At 37.8% G+C, this 20070-nt stretch overlaps 1 protein-coding gene across 1 annotated transcript; it reads right to left on the minus strand.

Moving 5' to 3' along the window:
• Positions 1–2178: 2178 nt before the first annotated feature.
• Positions 2179–18568, minus strand: LOC131813641 (ligand of Numb protein X 2-like). Its single transcript, XM_059144000.1, has 5 exons — positions 18501–18568; positions 12535–12600; positions 9366–9613; positions 7941–8146; positions 2179–2512 (listed from the first exon to the last, which is right to left on the minus strand). The coding sequence occupies exons 1-5, from the start codon at positions 18566–18568 to the stop codon at positions 2306–2308; spliced, it is 795 nt and encodes a 264-aa protein (XP_058999983.1). The 3' UTR covers positions 2179–2305.
• Positions 18569–20070: the final 1502 nt, after the last annotated feature.

A 20070-nucleotide genomic window follows, 5' to 3' on the forward strand; every position in this document is an offset into this window, starting at 1 on the left:
AGACAATCCAGGTAAACTCAGCTGGGAGCAAATTGACTTCAACGCTTGTGTCTGTCAGGTATCGAGTCAATTAGGGGTGGTTGTTTTATTCCTCCATATGGCTGAGATGTATGCATTTTAGCCAAACTTCAGGGATTACTCTTGGTATACTTCATGGAAACTTCTAAGGGCTTAACACTGGATGAATGTTTCCAAGCAGGGGCCACGCAGGGGCTTAGTAATAGAGTAATGTGTGCTTTAATTTTTAACAATGATTATCCTCTGAACAGGTTGTTTTGATGAATTTGTATTTGTTCTCCCTAGGAGACCTTTATTTTTTTAAAGTAGGATTTGACATCACAAATGCTATATGTTAATGGTAAATTGCTAAATTAATGCTTAAAATTACATTTCATGTGGCTGTTCTAACAATCAGGTTTACAGAGCACCTAGAGTAAGAATTCAGCATTGCTATTTAAAACACCACCACTTAAAATTAAGGAAGAGGAACTAGTAAAAAGAAAAATATTTGTGCCCAAAACAAACAAAAGGACATAAATCGTCCTCTATATGAACGCTGAAATGGTTAAGTAGTTCTTAAGACAGTCTTAAATTTGTAGCATTGTCTTTGAGCACCCATATTTCCACTTTCTGTAGAATTCATGGATTCAGTTACCAACTTTTGCCTTAATTATGATTCTTTAGGAATATGTATATATATGTAACTTGTAAAGCAAGGACCAGCGATATGAACAACTCCTATTCAAATTCCTTTTCGAAACAATAACTGCTTTTCGTAGTCATCATTGTGAAAGCAAAATTATAGGTTCCCTTCACACATTTCATTTTCTGTTCAAAAATAAGATGAAGTTTGTGCTTATAATTTTTTAAAAGTTTTAACTTAACAAAGACCACTGACAAGTCTATACTTCAGCTCAGAAAACAAGATAAACCTGATGGGCCAAAAATACTTGTGCCTTTAAATGATGCTTTCTTGGGGCGCCTGGGTAGCTCAGTGTGTTGAGCCACTGCCTTCGGCTCGGGTCATGATCTTGGGCTCCTGGGATCGAGTCCCGCATGGGGCTCTCTGCTCAGCGGGGAGCCTGCTTCTCTCTCTCTCTCTCTCTCTGCCTGCCTCTCTGCCTACTTGTGATCTCTGTGTGTCAAATAAATAAATAAAATCTTAAAAATAAATAAATACATAAATAAATAATGCTTTCTTGGGCTCCTGTGACATTACAGAGTTATTCTCTCAAATTGTACTTACATTAAGAAGCCACTTTAGGGACGCCTGGGTGGCTCAGTTTGTTGGACGACTGCCTTCGGCTCAGGTCATGATCCTGGAGTCCCGGGATCGAGTCCCGCATCGGACTCCCAGCTCCATGGGGAGTCTGCTTCTATCTCTGACCTTCTCCTCGTTCATGCTCTCTCTCACTGTCTCTCTCTCGAGTAAATAAATAAAATCTTAAAAAAAAAAAAAAGCCACTTTAAGCTAAACATGTGTTTCTCAAGTCATTCTCCTTAAGTAAAATTAAATTGCTTTGCTAAATTAAAACTTATTTACTGGTCTACTTAAAAACTATAGGAAGTAAAAACAAACAAACAAACAAAAAATCTATAGGAAGTTTCCGATGTGTGATTTTCACACAGTTGGTAAATAGCATCATTGTAAAATTCTGGCCTACTAGAAGTTGAGTTCAAATGAAAGATCAAATGAAGTAAATAACACTGAGAACACAGTAAAGTGCCACTGTTTTTTGATTTCTACTGATTTCTGCATCCAAAGTGAGACAGCAGCAGAATTTTTGGCACAGATAAATGACCTAGGAATATATTATCAAAGCACTGATATATGAAAGATGCAGCAAAAAGCTCAACATACGGGAATTTAAAATGATCTAGGGTAGTATTCCTATGAACTGTAACATAAAAAGAAATGCTTTCTGTGTTTTGCATGTACGTATCAGAAAGTATGATTTATGCTTCATATTCACATAGAGAATTCTGTTGTTGTAGGCAACCTGCCCAACCGCTAAGTATGGACTTGTTGGTCATTGTCTTTTTTTCAGTTACATAACCTCCTGTTACAACTGCTTGAGCAAACCAAGATAAATCCCACTTTCAAGCAGGACCAAACAAAGAAGTCTTTCTAGAAGATCAAACACTTCTCATCAATCTGGCAGAGGGACCTTCTTACTAAGAAACCACCCCTACTGGCTGAGGAACAGACTGTACAGGGACTCTCAAGGTAGCCAAACACACATTCCACACCCCCAAACACCTTGTGTTCACCTTTTCCAACAGAGTAACAGCCCTCATTTAAATCTTACCAGTTTGTCACAAGGATTCCCTGAGGGCAGATGAATGAAAACATGCAAACTCGAGGCCTCATCTTGTGTGAGCTGGGTCTGTTGTGGTACAGCGGCTGTGCATGGTGCTGGCTGCTACCCTGAGCTCCTGTGTCCTGGACAGGGTTACCAGGCTGGGATTTCCCCAGCCTAGCAATTGTTAAATCCACCCTGTCGCCACTAGCCTGGAGAAAACACACATATATAATCACCAGTCATTAATGATGCTTCTCACTTAAAAAAATTATAGGGAGGGTCATTTTCAATGCACTTATCATCGCTGTATCAGAGCCTCACCTGAGTGGGGACTGAAGGACCCTGCTGGGGGTGGGGCAGACGAGGGAGTTCATTTCAGGAGCTAATACTTTAAAACTTCTGCAGGTAAAAGAGCCACACACAGACCTCTTGGGTAAACCTTCCCTAATCCTGGAAATACCAAGGATATAACCAAAGCAAAGCCTGGGTTCTGATCTCCCCATGATTTCTTGAAGGGTAACTGTCTTTTTATACTTCCCTCCCCTGCAAAACTGGCCTTGGCACTGAGAGAAAGAGAGCAAAGAAGATATAAGGACGAACGGATTCTAAACTGGATTACAATCCTTTGTGATTTCTGAAATAAATTCCAAGATGGCTACTTTGAGAGTGATAATCAATGAAACTACATGTAGCTCTGTTTCCACACACTACAGCTTCAAATCGAAAATAGGGATCAGCTTAAACAGTCCTGAAAAGAATGATAACAAAGGTCCTGTAAAACAGGATTAGTATTTATATACATCACAAATTGTGTGCGTATATATGCCATATGTGCACTCACACATAAATGTAATTTTAGAGGTGATGACAACCACGTTAAATTTAGAGGTCCATTATCTGTATTTATAGATCTAGATCTGAAACACAGATTCACATTTATTATACTTTTTAAAGCTATTTTATCTTTGCTTTTAACGTACAGGCCTGGTCTACTTGATGCTGATTCTTGGTCAAGACTACAACGTTCCAAGTTTACTATCATTGCTATGGGAAAATTTGACAGCCTGCGTTCAAGAAGCTGTGGTGGAAAGTAGAACACTCCTCCACCATGACTGCAGTCAGTAATGTTAAGAAAGCACTCCAGTTTCAGTTCTCAAGTTGGAAAAGGAGTGAAAACCATAATTTTTAAAAAATGATTTTATTTATGTATTTGAGAGCGAAAGCGAGAGAGCAGGGTGGAGGGGCAAAGGGAGAGGGAGAAGCCGACTCCTCGCAGAGCAGAGAGCCCAATGTAGGATCTGAGCCGGAGGCAGATGCTGAACCGCGGAGCCACCCAGGTGCATGAGTGATAACCAATTTTAAGGCCCTATTAGAGTCACTTACTTATTCAAGTATTTCATTAAACTAGTTTCAGACAATTCTTCAAATAACTGAAAGAATAACACTTCTCATGTGGCCAGAGTCTGGGGATTTGATCTAACAGGTAAATGCCAAAGTAGGACGCTTACAATCCAGATATTTGAGATTCTGACACTTCCGAGTATTAGATCACATGGTGTGAAGGGTGAGAAACCCCTGTGATCTCATTTCAATATTAAGAATTGTTTGCTTTACTGCCTAACCCTCACCACTACCAAATACTCTATAACCAGTAATTTAGCTTTATGGGAAGACCCCTGCTCATGCAAACCTATTAACAAACAAATCCCTGATCTTTTTTGATTTCTTAAAAGACAAAATTCTGGGTGTGTGATGGAAGTGGACATATAAGCTTTAAACGATGGGCCAACATTTGGGTTTAGGCCAACTGCCTATCTAACTCTTCAGGGTTTCAAGACAACAAAAGAATTCTGTTAAAGTCAAGATTTTTAAAAATGCAGGATGCCTAAATGACAATACCTGTATTTCATAAAATAGTGGCATGCCCTTTTGCTGGGAGTATATACTGGTATGATCTTTCTAGAGGGAAGTTAAGCAAAATGTCTTAAACTTGAAAACAAAACATTAAAGTCTGTTGACAGGGGAGTGTTTACGTAAGTTTTAGCACAACACGTCTACAATACAGCTATATCATGGTGCATCTATTTTCAGGGTAAGAAGTCCACAGCATACAGCTGACGTAAAGAAAGGGTGGCAAACTCAGAATTTGTAAGCTGACTGCATGTCTAAGTAACTACGTAAATAGGTACCTATTTATTTGTAGGCATATACAGAAAAATGACGATGTTATTCAAAACTTTAATGTCACTATCTTATGGACTTTAGGCTGACTGTGATTTGGACTTCCTTCTTCATTTTCTGTATTTTGTCTTCCTTAGTCTCCTTTTCAGACATGGAATACATGTTATTCTCAGAATCCAAAACATTAAGATGTTTTTCACAAAGAAACAACTTGAGCAATATATTATATTTGGTATCATATATAAGTATCTGTATTCAATTTTTTTAAAACTCAAGTCTGGGACAAGAGACCAACGCCTGAATCTCCCTCCTAATGCAAGATGGCTACCGGGTGTGTGTGTTCCCATAGTTATAATGAACCAAACATTTGTGAAAAGGAGTAATGAAATGGGATTTAAATTTGGGTTTTCTTACACAGTACTTAAATCTTCATTGTTAATTCTGTTTACTATACACATTTCCCAGTGACTATCAACCTACTTTAATTCCTGATGCTCGATTATGTTACTGCTTGGTTTCCTCTATGTCAGAGTGTTTTCTTGTGCTTACTTAAAACAAAACAAAACAAAACAAAATAAAACACCATACACATCTTTGTTTCACCCCTATCATTGTAGGAGATACCCATATCATTAAATGCTCTGGTAGGTTATAGAACCGGAAGGTCTGGCCTGGATTATTTTCTACTTTTTCTATCTTATTTTTTTAAAAAATTTTTAAAGCTGTTTTCTTTTTTTTTAAGATTTTATTTATTATGTATGTATTTATTTATTTGACAGAGAGCAAGAGAAGGAACACAAGCAGAGGGAGTGGGAGAGGGAGAAGCAGATTCCTGGCTGAGCAGAGAGCCCCGATGTGAAACTGGATACCAGCAGCCTGGGATCATGCCTGACCGAAGGCAGATGCTTAATGGCTGAGCCACCCAGGTGCCCCTCTACTTTACCTATTTTAATGCTCATATTGAAAAATATTTTTCTCTAATAATAACCATCTTTACTTCACAGGGATACTATAAGAACACAAGTTATAATGTGTTTGAAATGCTCTGAATGCTTTATAAAAAGGGCACTACAGAGATAATGAGTTCTTCTCAATAAAAATTGATTTTCCCCACTTGTATGGAGGTGAAGTGGAGAGTGAACGTTACAAGAGCAGGGAAGTCACAACTTTGGAACCACAGCTCCTTCAAGCTTTGCTTGTCTCACCTGTTTTCGGCAGGGAGCCTGCTTCTCTCTCGGACCCTGCCTGCCACTCTGTCTGCCTGTGCTTGCTCTCTCTCCCTGTGTAAGCTGCAAAAAAGGGCAATCTGGTTCTTTCTGTCTTGGCCACAAAGGTGTCAAAATGTGAAAACCAGCTACAAGAGTTCCTCCACGGAGAATCAGTTTAGGAGCTGGGGTAGAAGGAATACAGGGTAAGGTGTCCAGAGAGCTGTGCCAACCTCATGCAACCAGAATACTACTAATATCGTAAAAGGACAGCAAACACAGGAATGTGGTAAATATGATAGGATCAGAAACTGGATTTTACATTAGCTGGATTAGTTATGTTTCCTGTATTCTCCTATTGCCTCTTCGGATTTAGTCAAGAACAAAACACTGGAAGTTCAGTCTGTGTCAGCCAGGCCAAGTGCAATGAAGGAGGGGTTTTGGGCCCAAGTGTCGAAGTGGAAATCACAAACTACAAGAGGCAGAATACAGATGGGCGTGGAAACCAAAGCCAGGAACCCCCAGTGGAAAGGTCAATCCTTGCTGCTCTTGGAGCCTAGTTTGTCTGTCTTCCCCTCTGGACATTTCTCTTGAAGAATTAAAAATCCTAGAGGTTCTAAGTTTGGTTTTAATGAAGAAGACAGCTATTCCCAACAGGATATCATAACCAAATCCACTCTTTTATTGACTCAGCAAGTTTGTCCTGGGTATCGACTCCAGGCACAGCTCTGTGAGAAGCCTGTCCCACAGTAAGTACTAATGGCGGCTGCCATCCCCAAAGGAAGACACTGCATTTGAATAACTCTCTGTGACCAATTATGCATTCAGTGGTGAAGAGAAGGAATGTCTTCAGCACTTAGTGTGAGAAGAGGTCTGAATGGGTGATAATGGCAGGGCAGGGCTTTCTGGATGAAGGTGGGGAAGCTGTAGCACAATGGGGACAGGCTGGAACGTGGAGGGAAGCAAGGAGACTGCGATGTCTGGCTTTTCTGCTACATTATACATTCTATGAGGGCAGGGCTTGCTTTTTGCTCTTAATTATACCCTCAGCTCTGACCACCATGCCTATGATGTTTCAGTAATACACCGATGGCTACAGCTGAAAGAAAAAGCAAGGGTGAAGGCTGAGGGGACAGGTTGTGTAAGACTTCAAAGAGGACCTGGACTATTAGATTAATCAGGATGGACTTGATTCTCTGGTCCAATCTATCCAGGGAAAGCAGAGTCACAGGTGAATTAACCGGACAATGTCATACCGGATTTCAGAGCAGAGTAGGGAGGCAGGGGTTTTGATTCTCCTGGGTTAGACATGAAGCAGTGAGGGCACAGACCAGAGAGATGGCAGGGAAAAGAGAAGGGGTGAATACCAACAGACTGTGCGGAAGGACCCAGCAGTGAAATCGAGGAGGCAAGAGTCCTTGAGCTTGGGTTCCTAGAAGACATCTTTTATCATTCATGCCTATTTCTTCTCTCCTAAATATCCATTCTTTTAGCTTCAAGTACCACATACACTTGCATGGGTCATATATCCAGGTCAATTTTCACATACACTCTAGAATTCACATGAACAGTGGAATTCTGGCCATCTCACGCTCATCAGTATGCCCTCTAACACAATATCATCTTGCCCGAAGCAAGTTCATTTGTTGGAGTAGCTCATTCTTTTTAAAGAGAAGAGGGAGAGGGTAGCACCAAGGATTAGGGCAGAGTCAGGCTGTTTGTGGATGAGAGTGCATTTGAGAGCCAAAAAGAGGTGGTCATGATTTTCGAATTCTATCTTAAATTCAATGCTGTAAGTTTTAAGTAACTTGTGCTGTGTGACCCGTCTTTTCTAGATTATAGAAATCCGTGTAGAGAAGGATGAATCAGACAACGAAGGAAACTGATGGATGGTACCCTGGGACTAGGGATAGAGCCAATGGGACAAGAGAATTTAGCAGTGAAGGTGGCCCCGAAATAGACAACCATGGAGACCAAGCCAGGAGGAATCCAGCTGGCCTGGAGAGCCACACACTGAGGCACATGCGGGATCCAATTTAAGATGGCGGTAAAAATACATTCCATGAGTTTGGGGGAAATCGGAGAATTTACTGATAAATTATGATCTGTTTAGCACTAAAAAAAAAAAAAAAACAGTAAAACTTACCTTTTTATAAGTCAGATTCCACAGTACCCTAATTTCCCAATTTTAAATTGATGAATAAGAGCAAAAAAAGAGGCAAGTTAACAAAATAATTTAAAAAATTGATACCTGAAGAATTGGGTCTCCAGCAAGAAGTCTTCCATCTTTGGTGAACACCCCATCCCGACAGACTTCCTGGATAACAATGTATCTGTTGTTCAGTGGCGCTAAACCTCCGCCCACAATCCTAATTCCTAGCTGAATATAAGGATCAGACCGGTGAATTTCAATTGTAGTAATTTTGCCTTCTGGAAAACTAACCGGCTGTTGCATAGCTGCCAAGGTAAAAATGAGAGGGAGAAAAATAGAAAGAAAAACGTTTTATATTTTGATTATCTTCACGTAAGTAAGTTATCATCTATCATTAGTGATGACCTTATGTTAATAGATGATTCATAACAAAGCAATACCACCGGATAAGAAAAACAGAATGACCAAACACCAATAGATAAGATTAGCAAAACACTTCCTCTTCGAAAGGTGAATAATCAACAAATAACTACTATGCATCAGATCACTAGGGACCACATAGTGATCTGATAAAGAAATATAAAGACAATATCATCTTGTCCTAATTGATCAGAGAAACTCTGACCCATGAAACAGCTGTAAACAGTGCAAGGCAGTACATATGAAATAAAAAAGACAAACTCTGTGACATACAATCACCGTAGTGGTTGACAAAATAACCACATTAAGCAAGAAGAGGAGGGTCTTGATCTGAGCAGTAGGAGATAGAAGAATTGTTATAGCCATGGCTGGGAAAACTGGGATTTTTAGAAAAATTGGAATTTTCATAAGAGATAAACCTATTTAAAAGTAAGACAAAGCGCCAACTACTAAGATATGCCCAAGATCTATGACTAGAGGTTTTCTGCGTGTTTCCTGGTGGGTCATGTAGACAGATCAGTGGCTGCTACCAGAGGACAGCAAGAGTCAGACACATGGCCTTGGGAGTCAGATACATACCTAGCCATTTCGTGGCTCTCAGACTTTGACCAATGACTCCCTGACTAAGTTTCCTCATCATTAAAAAAAAGCCAGTATTGGTACAAGCATTTAATAAGTTAATATATGTAAAGTGCCTGGCACAGTGCTGACACAGAATAAGCACATAGGCTGAGGTATTATTTTTGTTCTTCTTGATGCTGTGGATTTCTTAGTCAAGAAGCAATAGGCTTCAAAACAAACAAAAGAAGCCTGCTGATGACCAGTGAATTTGTGGACTACAACAGAAGAGGGGGAGGGGGAAGAATAAGCCTCAAGGTAAGACTCGCTTTCTCTTTCTAAACGGCAAACTGTTAGGCTTGTACACTTAAAGGGTGAATATGTGATACGTGAAGCATATCTCAGTAAAATTGTTTGTTGAAGAGGAAAAACAACAACAACAACAACAACACCCCATGTAGGGAAAGTAATAGGGAGTACTGAGAAGAAAGGAAATATCTGATTTGAAAACAGATGAAAAGCAAAAGCAAGGTGAAGAGCACATACTGTCTGTGGCCGTGTTCTCCTCCAAGGCGGGGTTGTCCAGGCCAGGCTCCTCAGGCCATGGGGGCAGAGACGCTGATATCAAGCTGCACTCAGCAGGTGATATGCCTGTCCCTGAACAGTCCGTTTCGAGGGATAAAGTACCTGGAAGATCTATTACAGTGGTTCCATTTTCATTCTCAATCTCTGTCTGAGCTTTATCAGTTTTCCTCCTTTCTAGGGCAAGTCTCCGATGAGAAGCTCCAGGACATCTAGAGAGAGAGCATTAGGGGGTTCCCAGATGATTTGAAAGGAAAAATGATTGACAGCTTGTGCCCCAACAACAGAATAGCCACTGCTTCATTGCCAAACTCACAAGTGGTATGTAATTCTGATTTTAACCTCTGCTCAAACTAAGTTCCTACCACACTGTGTAGCAAACTTAAAACAGGCGCTGGCATAAATAGTGGCTTCGTGCATGTCTCAAAAAATACTTCAATAAAAACCTGTATTCAGATACATACTAGTCCCAGAAATACACCAGCACAGTTGACGGTACCCTGCAAATACTATTCTGAGATCCTGATTGCATAACCCCCTTTTCACAGGGATGGCTTAACTCCTTAACAGGAGTGGAAACAGCTGTCTTCGTCTACAATGTGCTCCTGCATCCAGACTTGGACCCTGAGTGACACTGTTCCTTTCCAATCTCAGGGCCAAGGGTACACATTCATTTATTAGTGAGAAGCAATACATCTGAGGCTCTGCCACTTGCAGAAAAGCAGAGCAAAGGCTCAAGAGGCTGCATATGGTGGGTGGCGGTCTTATGTCTAAACTGCAGACTTCATTCAATGATAGTGTTTTTTAAAATCTCAAATTTCATGAAAAATCAAGTATAGGATAAATTTATTGAAAACTGGAAGCTATCCCTTAGCTGTAAAAGTAATGAATTTCCCCTCACAAACTAAAGATAAGTTGTGGGTTTCAAGTTCTTGCAAAAGATTGCTATGGAATTTCTTTCTTTGTATTTTTCTCATTCCTGGTTTCCTCATCACCTTATTAAGAGGACAAAGGATTTCCCTTCTGCACTGTTGTGCCGCACTCCAGGAAATGTTCCTGCAAGGACCTGACAAGTAACTTGGAATATTGTATCACTGAGAAAAACGATTTTTGTCAAGTAAGTAGATTGCATGAGAAATGCATTTTAAAACTCTTTCATTCAATAAAAAAATGGTGACAAAAAGTGGATCATAAAACAATACTTGAGATTAAAACTATAGGGAAAGATTCAATTCCCCAAATGCATATCACACACTGGTATCCATATGCGTAACAGCCAGTCTTCGATGGAGAAACAGACTAGGAACAGGGTTTGGGAAGGAAACATAAGCAGAATGTGCACAGCTGCGAAAGAGCCTAGCTAACAACTACAAAATCCTAAAAACTAAGTAACTGTAAAGCCCCTCTTATTTTATCCAAGAATAATTTTTTTTTTCTGTTCTTTCTTTTTTTTTTTTTTTTCTGTCAGAGAGAGTGAGCACAGGCAGAGGCAGAAAGAGAAGCAGGCCTCCTGCTGAGCAAGGAGCCAGATGTGGGACTCAATCCCAGGACTCTGGGATCATGACCCGAGTGGAAGGCAGCCTCTTAACCAACTGAGCCACCCAGGTGTCCCCATGAATAAATTTAAAACTGGATCCCTGAAGTTGTTAGGTAAAGAACCAGGTATACTCACATCTCAATGGAATAGCAAATTGCTAAGAGGGACTAAAGACAGGTATTTTGTGTGATATCACAGAGAACTATGGAAGAAGGCATTCATCTAGCACTCAGGAAGGTTACAGAAGACTACGCAACACCCACCTTTAAACAGATGGGGAGCTGGGCACACAGAGACGGAACATTTAGCCAGGAGGAGACAATGAAAGACTTCAAACTACACAAGGGAGGCAAGAGTGTCAAGAAAAAATGACATAGATTATACCATAGAAAGAAAAAACAAGTACATATGAATGGAAAAAAACACAAGCCTCATTAACATTTTTAACTAAGACATAAGACTGGCAAGTCATCAGAATTTTTAATAGTTAAAAAGCTTAATATAACTTTTATTTAATGGATGACAGATTTTTAAAAACATATTTTTCTACCTTGCTTGCATGATATAGCAATTTAGCCAGCAAGTACTCTTAGGAAAGAAACTAGTTAAGAGTATCAGCTCTTCCACTTATTGACAACCTCTTCCATTTATTAACAACCTCTCTGCCCATATTCTTCTTTATATAACAAAGATAAGACGGCCTAACTCATAGAGCTGTCATGAAAACTAAACTGCTTAAAATACTGCCTCATAAATAATAAGAACTCAATACAAACTAGTGACTACTAGTATCATAGCAACTTAAAAGTACTCAAGCTAGGGCTCCTGGGTGTCAGTTGGTCAAGCGACTGCCTTCGGCTCAGGTCATGATCCTGAAACCCAAGACTGAGTCCTGCAACTCACTCCCTGCTCAGCAAGGGGTCAGCTTCTCCCTTTGACCCTCCCCCCTCTCATGCTCTCTTTCTCTCTCTCTCAAATAAATAAAATCTTTTTTTAAAAAGCACACATGCTATACAGTTTTCTTACAGAACATCTGTATCAAGTCTTATAACCTATAAGACTTAAATAAAACGAAACAAAACCCTACAATAAAATTACTTTAAGTTAGTTTACCTGAGCAGTTTCTGTTTTCAACTTGTCAATACTGGGGGTGTTCCTCTGTAATCCACTGGCAGCCAGTGACAGAGTTTTAATATCTTCTTGTACTTCAAGCATGGCTTTTGAAGACATTCTACTAATTTCTTCTTGTACCTGTTTCTGTTCCTTCACAAATTTCCTAAAAAGATACATAAAACTGAATTCCAAAAAAATACACCTTTGGTTTCCTATAGGAAAAAAGTATATTTACTATAGGCTGGTCAGAGTCCTAGAGTTTTTTAAAAAGGAAATATTAAAAATTCATCCACAGTTCACATGCTTTTTTCAGATTGACAATAAAAGAATTTTAATTCCCATTATTCTGCTTTGTATATAAAAATATTAAAATTTTTACCAACACCCAAGTTAAAATGTTTAAGAGGAAGAAGAGATGTTCCCCTTAAAATAGATTCTAACATTCTTCAACATGATATATCTAATTACATTTGACACACTTACTGGAGGTTTTCAACATCCTGGCAGATGACAGGAGGGAGATTTTCATCCTTCAGTGCTTTACTATCCCTGAGAAAAACGCCACAGATAGATTAAATCCATTGAGGTTCTAAAAAGCTGACAGCTGAGTTCCACTACATAAGTGTTAAAGGGGAGGAGGTAAAACAAATATTCCCCATTTATAGCTCTTATGGTTGATTTCAAATCTCTTTATAAAAAAAATGTTGTTTCCTGACCTTTAAAATAGCTTTAACAATTCATCTGACAGGGAGATTTCTCTTCTAAAAGGACTGGCACCTATCATAAGTACACTAAAATGCATCTGACCAAATGTTTAAGAAAAAAAATTAGAAAATACAAGAGATTAAATAGTGAACTTAGTTCCCCTGGCTCAAAAACTGTATGACTGACCTTTTATTTCGTTCAAAAATATTAAAGCATTCATTAAAGAAAGTCTACAAACTTCTCATAATGAGATTCTCATTGTATTTTACTTGATTTTTAGAATTTCAATTTATTCTTCAACAAAATAAAACCTAGGGATAGACTAAGGGAATCATAAATATTTAGTGAGAATAGGAAGAGGTGAAATGTGGCATGGTGTAATGGAATTATGAGTTAAAATTCAGTCACAGATCTGCTACTACTTCCTTGATAGAACCTGAAGCAAACCTCAGTCTCCTACAGCTTTCTTATTTATGAAATAGGGCTAAAGTATACAGAAGATATTTTGGAGGCATGAACTTGATCATTTATTTACAAATGTTTTATCTAATGTAATACAAATTAGGTGAGAAAATGTAAGTGCTAGTAAAAATAGTGATCTTCAAACTGATCTGATGTATATTATAGATAGAGGCTTTTCTCCCTCTTCATCATCAGAAAATAAATGGGACTGGTATAGTAGTTTATATAGAAAAGGTATATATACCTAAAACTGAGCATAAAGTATTCCAGAAAGCATTGGTTATAAACTTTCCTAATGATTAAAAATTAAAGACCTGACCTGCCAAAATCTTTCCAGAGCATATGTTTATTATTTTACTTTAGACAAAAACTGATTCAAAGAATTTTTCTTCTAAATGTCTATATAGATTTTTTTTACTTCCGATGAGACCACCTGCCTATAAATTAACAAATAAAATTCTTCAAATAAAATACTTTAAAATTTAAATTGTAAACCTACTCTGGTCTTGTTCCTGTTTTATCACCTAGAAAATTCAAGAAGCTTTATGTAAAAACAGGTCATTTATCAATGTATTCCAAATTCAAGTTTTAATTTAACACAAACTTAGGTATAAATAGAAACTTCTAAGCATTTTACAGACAGACTTGTAGACATCATGTGAGGTCACTTGTCACAAACTCCAAACATACTATGGGGACATGTTTGTATACACATAAACACATAGTTACGTAGCTGATTTGTATCTATTTCTTTCAAGGGCGAGATTCTTCCTCTTTGAACTATCTTCTATGAAAAATATTCTTGCTTAGCACAGTTGACCTCCTGCAAGTTCTACTGTTTACTTTCTTAGGTTCTATCAGTTTAGAATACTAAAATATGTCAGACTACCCGGATGTCTCTAAATATTTTACAAAAGCAGCAATTTTTTAAGATGATGTTTTTAATGTGTGCAGATAGATCAACAGCTTTCTTATGAACACTTATTTAGTGGCTATCATTATTAGTGTATGTCTAAAAGTAGAAAAGTAAAAATGCTCCGTCAGCAAACTGCAGTGAATCACTTTCTGCTTTTCCAGAATTTACTTCACACTGCAAAATAAGACCTGCTTAATGAAGGAAATACAGGAACACACAAAACTTCATCCCATCAGAGAACCTTAATGGTTCCTCTTTCAACCTGTTTTGGCACTTACACACACATTTTTAAACGTGATCAGGATGACATAAGTTATGTGCACATATTTTCTCAGGATGTTGAAATTAAGTCTTTTTCATGTCACTTAACATGATTTTAAATGACCACAGAATACTGATGACATAGCTGTATCAGAACCTTTATGCCCAACCCTCTTCTTAACATGTACGCATTTACTATATAAACAATGCTGCTACAGTCAATGCCTTTATCTCCAAATGCTTGTGCATGACTTTATTTGTATTCCACAAAAAGAGGAATTTATAGGTCAAAGATTACATCAAGGAAAACCTACATATTATCAAACTGATCCTTTAAAACAACTGTTCCAATTTATCTTCCCACCTACTACGAATAAGTAATTTTTCCGACACACCCTCAACAACAATGGACATTTTTCTGAAACAATCTGCCAGTACATAGGTGAGAAATGCCACTTCATTATCATCTAAATTCATATTTCTGACAGTACTAAGTAAAACATTTCAAATATTAATTAGACAAGTCTATTTCTCCTTGAGTGAATGGTCTATTCAGGCTATTTGAGGTATATCTGAGGTATGTTTCTCACTGACTTCTCAGAGCTATTTTAACATTAAGCATATTAATTATCTCATACATATACGTTATGTGTCTATTTCTAAAATGAGACCTTAATTTCAAGATACATCTCAATTTCAGATGTTAAAATGTGAAGAAAAAAAGCATCTAAACAGCTAGTATTTTAGTTCCAACCTGTCCTTTACCTTTTGCCTTTGTCCAGAAACAAGATGGGATTGGGAGGGAGACAAACCATAAGTGACTCTTAATCTCACAAAACAAACTGAGGGTTGCCGGGGGGAGGGGGTTGGGGAGAAGGGGGTGGGATTATGGACATTGGGGAGGGTATGTGATTTGGTGAGTGCTGTGAAGTGTGTAAACCTGGTGATTCACAGACCTGGGGATAAAAATATATGTTTATAAAAAATATATGTTTATAAAAAATAAAAAATTAATAAAAAAAAAAAAAAGAAAAGAAAACTTAGGCCTGTTTTTGGCCGACCGTGGGCCCTGACTAGTCCATCTAGCTTGGCATCTGTAATACCTGTGGACTGCTGTCAAAGCTCACTGTCAGCACTCCACCTCTGTTCCTGCCCTCCTGCACATTATCTTCCACATGGCTGCCAGAATGCTCTTCTTCAAACACGTATCTCATGTCCTATTATTCACATCAAACCCCTAGTTGGTCTCAACTGTCCTCCGTGTAATTACAAAACTCTTTAAGATGACATACACGACCCTTCCCTTTATGACATCTGGAATCTGATCTTGCCATGCTGCGGCTCGCTGGTTTTCCAGCAGTTCTTCAAAAGAGTAAAGATCATCCTTGTCTCTAGATCTTACTCCATGCTGCCCCCACTTATAGACGACTGCTTCCAAGCCCTCTTCATCTATCAAACCCAATACAGCAGGTCCAGGCTAACTGATGAAGCTGCTAGGGAAACAGAGAAATCCTTTAGATTAATAAAGAACCCCTGGACACGTATAGCAGGTTAAAGGAACTGGATGTGCTATATCAGGTCATGTGCACTTATTCTACATACTCCTTTGGTTCAACTCTGAGGCACAACACAAGAAGAAGACAATGGGAGAAGGTGGAGTGGCGCGGGGGTGGGGGGGGGGCGAAGGGAGATTAACTCCTTATATTTCTCTTACTCCTTTGCCTCTATCAAGTCTTTCATGTGGAGCCTAAAAGCAATTGCAATAAATAGAGAACCAGTTTCATAATTAAAATCAAAGTAGTTCAAGGGTACCAGACTGCTTCAGCTGATTAATAAAAAAAGCTGCTAAAACATCTAAGATAATTTCTTCTAATTTTGATGCGGCTACAAAGAAAACTAAGTAAAACCAAGAGACAAATCCCTATGTTTAAAAATCAATTTTCGGGGCGCCTGAGTGGCTCAGTTGTTAAGCATCAGCCTTCAGCTGAGGTCATGATCCAGGGTCCTGGGATCAAGCCCTGCATCAGGCTCCTGGCTCAGCAGGAAGCCTGCTTCTCCCTCTCCCACTCCCCACTTGTATTCCCTCTCTAGCTGTCTCTTCTTCTCTGTCAAATAAAATTAAAAAAAAAAAAAGTAAAATAAAATAAAAATCAATTTTCATTCAAAGTTATCCTAAATTTTCTAAGTTTAAAAGGATTTTAGGATAGCTAGCTTTTAAAACAGTACTTTACCCTAGAATTGTCTACATCCAAATAAAAAATTCTTGCACAGATATATGGACACCTTCAACTGTAATCATTCTAAGTTTTTCAGAGGATTCAATGCAATACGAGAAACATGCTTTCATCAGAGGCAGAAGACACAATGCAAGACAAAACAAAAAAATCATGCACAGGAAATCAACAAAACTAAAACATATTTCAAAATGAATCTGGATTGGTAATTTTTAAAAAGAATATCCAGCATTGCAAGAGCACAGTGAGAACGGCATTTTCATACTGGCTGGTGGGTAATCAATTGGGAAACTCCTTCTAGAAAGTAATTTTACAATATTTACGAAGAGTCCCCAAAAATCTCCCTCTCTTTAAGCCAGTGATTAAGTTTCTAGGTATTTGTCTTTAAAAAATAATCAAAAATATGAATGAAAATTTATAAGAAAAACAAACACATAGAGAGCATTCATTATGTGCCTGGCTCTACTGAAGTCTTATAAACTGTAATCCTTGGGCCAACAATGTCAAGTAGTTACTGTTCTTTTCCCCCACTTTACAGATAAAGGAACTAAACACAGAGGGATAAATAACTTGAACAAGGTGACAGAGCTTATGAACAGTGGAGGGGATCTGAAGCCAGATTTCAGCTCAAGTCTATCCCCTTAAGCTACAATACCACATTGCCTCTCCCCATAAAGATGCTCAATATGTTGATACTTCCTAGAATTACGAACTGAATACAAACACTAATAATGGAAGGACGGCTGATTAATGATGTATTGATTCATAAAGCTGACTTAAGCAGCAATAAAACACTCCTAAAGAATTACTGAACTGACAAATATTGGTGATATAACATATGAGAAAGAACAGGTTACAAAGCAATCCAGTTGACCTTTGAACAATGTAGGGATTAAGGGTCCTAAACACCCAGGCAGTTGAAAATCTACACATAATTTGACTCCCCAAAATCTTTACTAATAGCTTCCTGCTGACCAGAATGTTTACTGACAATATAAAGTCTATTCACACACACTTTGTATGTGATATGTACGACATACTGCATTCTTACAATAAAGTAAGATAGAGAAAAGAAAATATTAAGAAAATCATAAGGAAAACACATTTACAGGACTCCACTTTTACTGGAAAAAATTCACATATAAGTGGACCTAACCAGTTCAAAGCATGTTGTTCAAGTATCAACTTATATACCATACATGTGTTCATGATCCCAACTTAAGAACATATATGAATACACACACTGATAGCTACATAACCGTATGCATAAACAAAACTCAGTTTTCTAGGGAAATAAAATCTTAAACACATAATACACAAAAAATTTGTGAGATATAAAATAAAAGTAAAAGTAAAAACTTTACTACTGAACATGTAACTAAAAATCTTACTGACATAGAAATTTAAGTTACGGTTAGAATAGAACATTACTTACTCTTTTTATCTGATGAGGTACGAAAATCTATACCACCAAGACCTTCATTGCCTGCAGTTGAAGTAGCTGCTGTGGTTCCCAAAGTCAAGCCTAAAGTATTCTGTCCAAGTCCTACAAATAAACCAAATATAATTTACAAAGTCTTCACAATGATTTTCCCTCAATGGACAAAATTCTCAAATGCTTTCAAGCTGGATCCCATTTTTCTTCATAATTGGCTTAAGCAAATAACATGGAATAAGTCTAAAGCTGGGATTTAATGGTGTATGTAGTCTGGATAATATGATTTTAACTCCTTTACGTTTTAGGTAATTTTTTAAAGTGTAGACACACAATGTCACATTAGTGTACAACAGTGACTTGAAAACTCTATACATGCTATGTTCACCACAAGTGTCACTACCTTATCTGTCACCATACAACCTTATTACAATACCATGGATTATATCCATCCCTGTGACTGATTCCATAACTGGAAGGTTGTACCAACTCCCCGTCAGCCATTTTGCCTGTCCTCCCTACCCTTTCGGGCAACCATCAGTTCTCTGTATTTATGGGTCTATTAATTTGTCTTTACTAAAAAGGTCAGAGTTTATCTGTTAATTCAATAAATGTGAACATACTACTTGTTTTTTTTTAAATCCTCCTGAAAAAGCAGTTTTAGTTTGTATATTTCCAGGTGAATACTTCTTGTCCTCTAGTCATGCTTTGTAATTGGATACTTTTTAAATTATCAAGTATTGGATGTGTTAATTAACTTGATGGGCATTTACAATGTGCACGTATATATGAAATCACTATGCTCTACACTTTAAATATCTTACACTTTTACTTCTCAATTATACCTCAGGACAGCTGTTAACAGATAAATAAATTACATAATAAAATAATCTGGTAATGATTTATAAGATTTCAGCAAATATTATAAATCTTATAAAGCAAATAGTTTCATTATTCATGAAATCTAAAGAACTGAGAGTTAGAAGCCTTACAGTTCAAACATCAAATTTCATACTCCCAAGCTTTTTCAAGAAATATTTAATGAAAGAAATAGACTTCATTTATTTAAATCCTACCTCACTGACAAAAGGATTGAAGGGGCTAAACTACAGTTAATCTTAAGTCATGAAGGTATGCTTGTAAATCAAGTAGCAAAATTTTAAAGACCACGCATTGGTAAATCATCTAAGTCTATGCATTACCAAGCTCACATAAGTGTGGTTCTTTTTGGACAGATGCTATTTACTTTAAACAGAGGAAACAGTAGAGGCACTGAATAAAAGCAGGGGATATATGAAGAGTGGATTTAAATACTGACAATGTGTGAAAAAAAATATAGCTAAATGAATGTCCATTAAAAAAAAAAATACAGGGGTATGTTTAGTTAGCACAACCATAAATCAAGCACTGACGTGTGTCTAGAGCCTAAGAAAAATTGTAGCAGGCCTAAAAACTCATTAGAAAGACACAAAAACAATCCTCCACCTCCCCTTTCTGTTATTTTTGTGTTTTGCTCTCCTAGGACTCTTTAGGAGAGATGTTTAAACACTTATCCTACAAAGAAATGTATGTTACAGTCATCCAGTGATTCAGTTATTAGGAGATATTTTGAATACCTACAAGGTGAGACTACAGTGACAAAGACAAGTATCTGAAAGATAATGCAAACCTGAATGCTACAAATTTTTACAGATTATCTTCACCAACTCCTTTTTTCCCCTTCCACTGACCCAGAGTTTCTTCACTAAATTTAGTACCTGAACGGAGGACATGAAAGAGCTGTTTAATAGAAAACACTAGGTCATACTCCTTCATCTCTCCCACACGACCAAGTAATAGACACCTACGAGGTGTTGAGTAAAACTTCTGATATTAAATAGCCATTATACATGAACCTATGTATTACTGGGAATGCTATGATTTTCACATGTTTCAATGCCAAAAACTGTCATCCTACTTACTCACATTCCCTTCGGCGTATCGCTACAGAGAACCATGGCATTTTT

The sequence above is a fragment of the Mustela lutreola genome, chromosome 13 (genome assembly GCF_030435805.1).
Source record: "Mustela lutreola isolate mMusLut2 chromosome 13, mMusLut2.pri, whole genome shotgun sequence".
Lineage (NCBI taxonomy): Eukaryota > Metazoa > Chordata > Mammalia > Carnivora > Mustelidae > Mustela > Mustela lutreola.

Coding starts and splice junctions, on each gene's coding strand:
- LOC131813641 (XM_059144000.1), bottom strand. CDS start 18,568: ATGGCTGACGGGGAGTTGGTACAACCTTCCAGTTATGGAATCAGTCAC. Junction 9,614..12,534: donor CAGGATGTTGAAAACCTCCA/GTAAGTGTGTCA, acceptor CTCTCTCTCTAG/ATGTCCTGGAGCTTCTCATC. Junction 2,513..7,940: donor CTGGAGACCCAATTCTTCAG/GTATCAATTTTT, acceptor TGTTTTCTCCAG/GCTAGTGGCGACAGGGTGGA.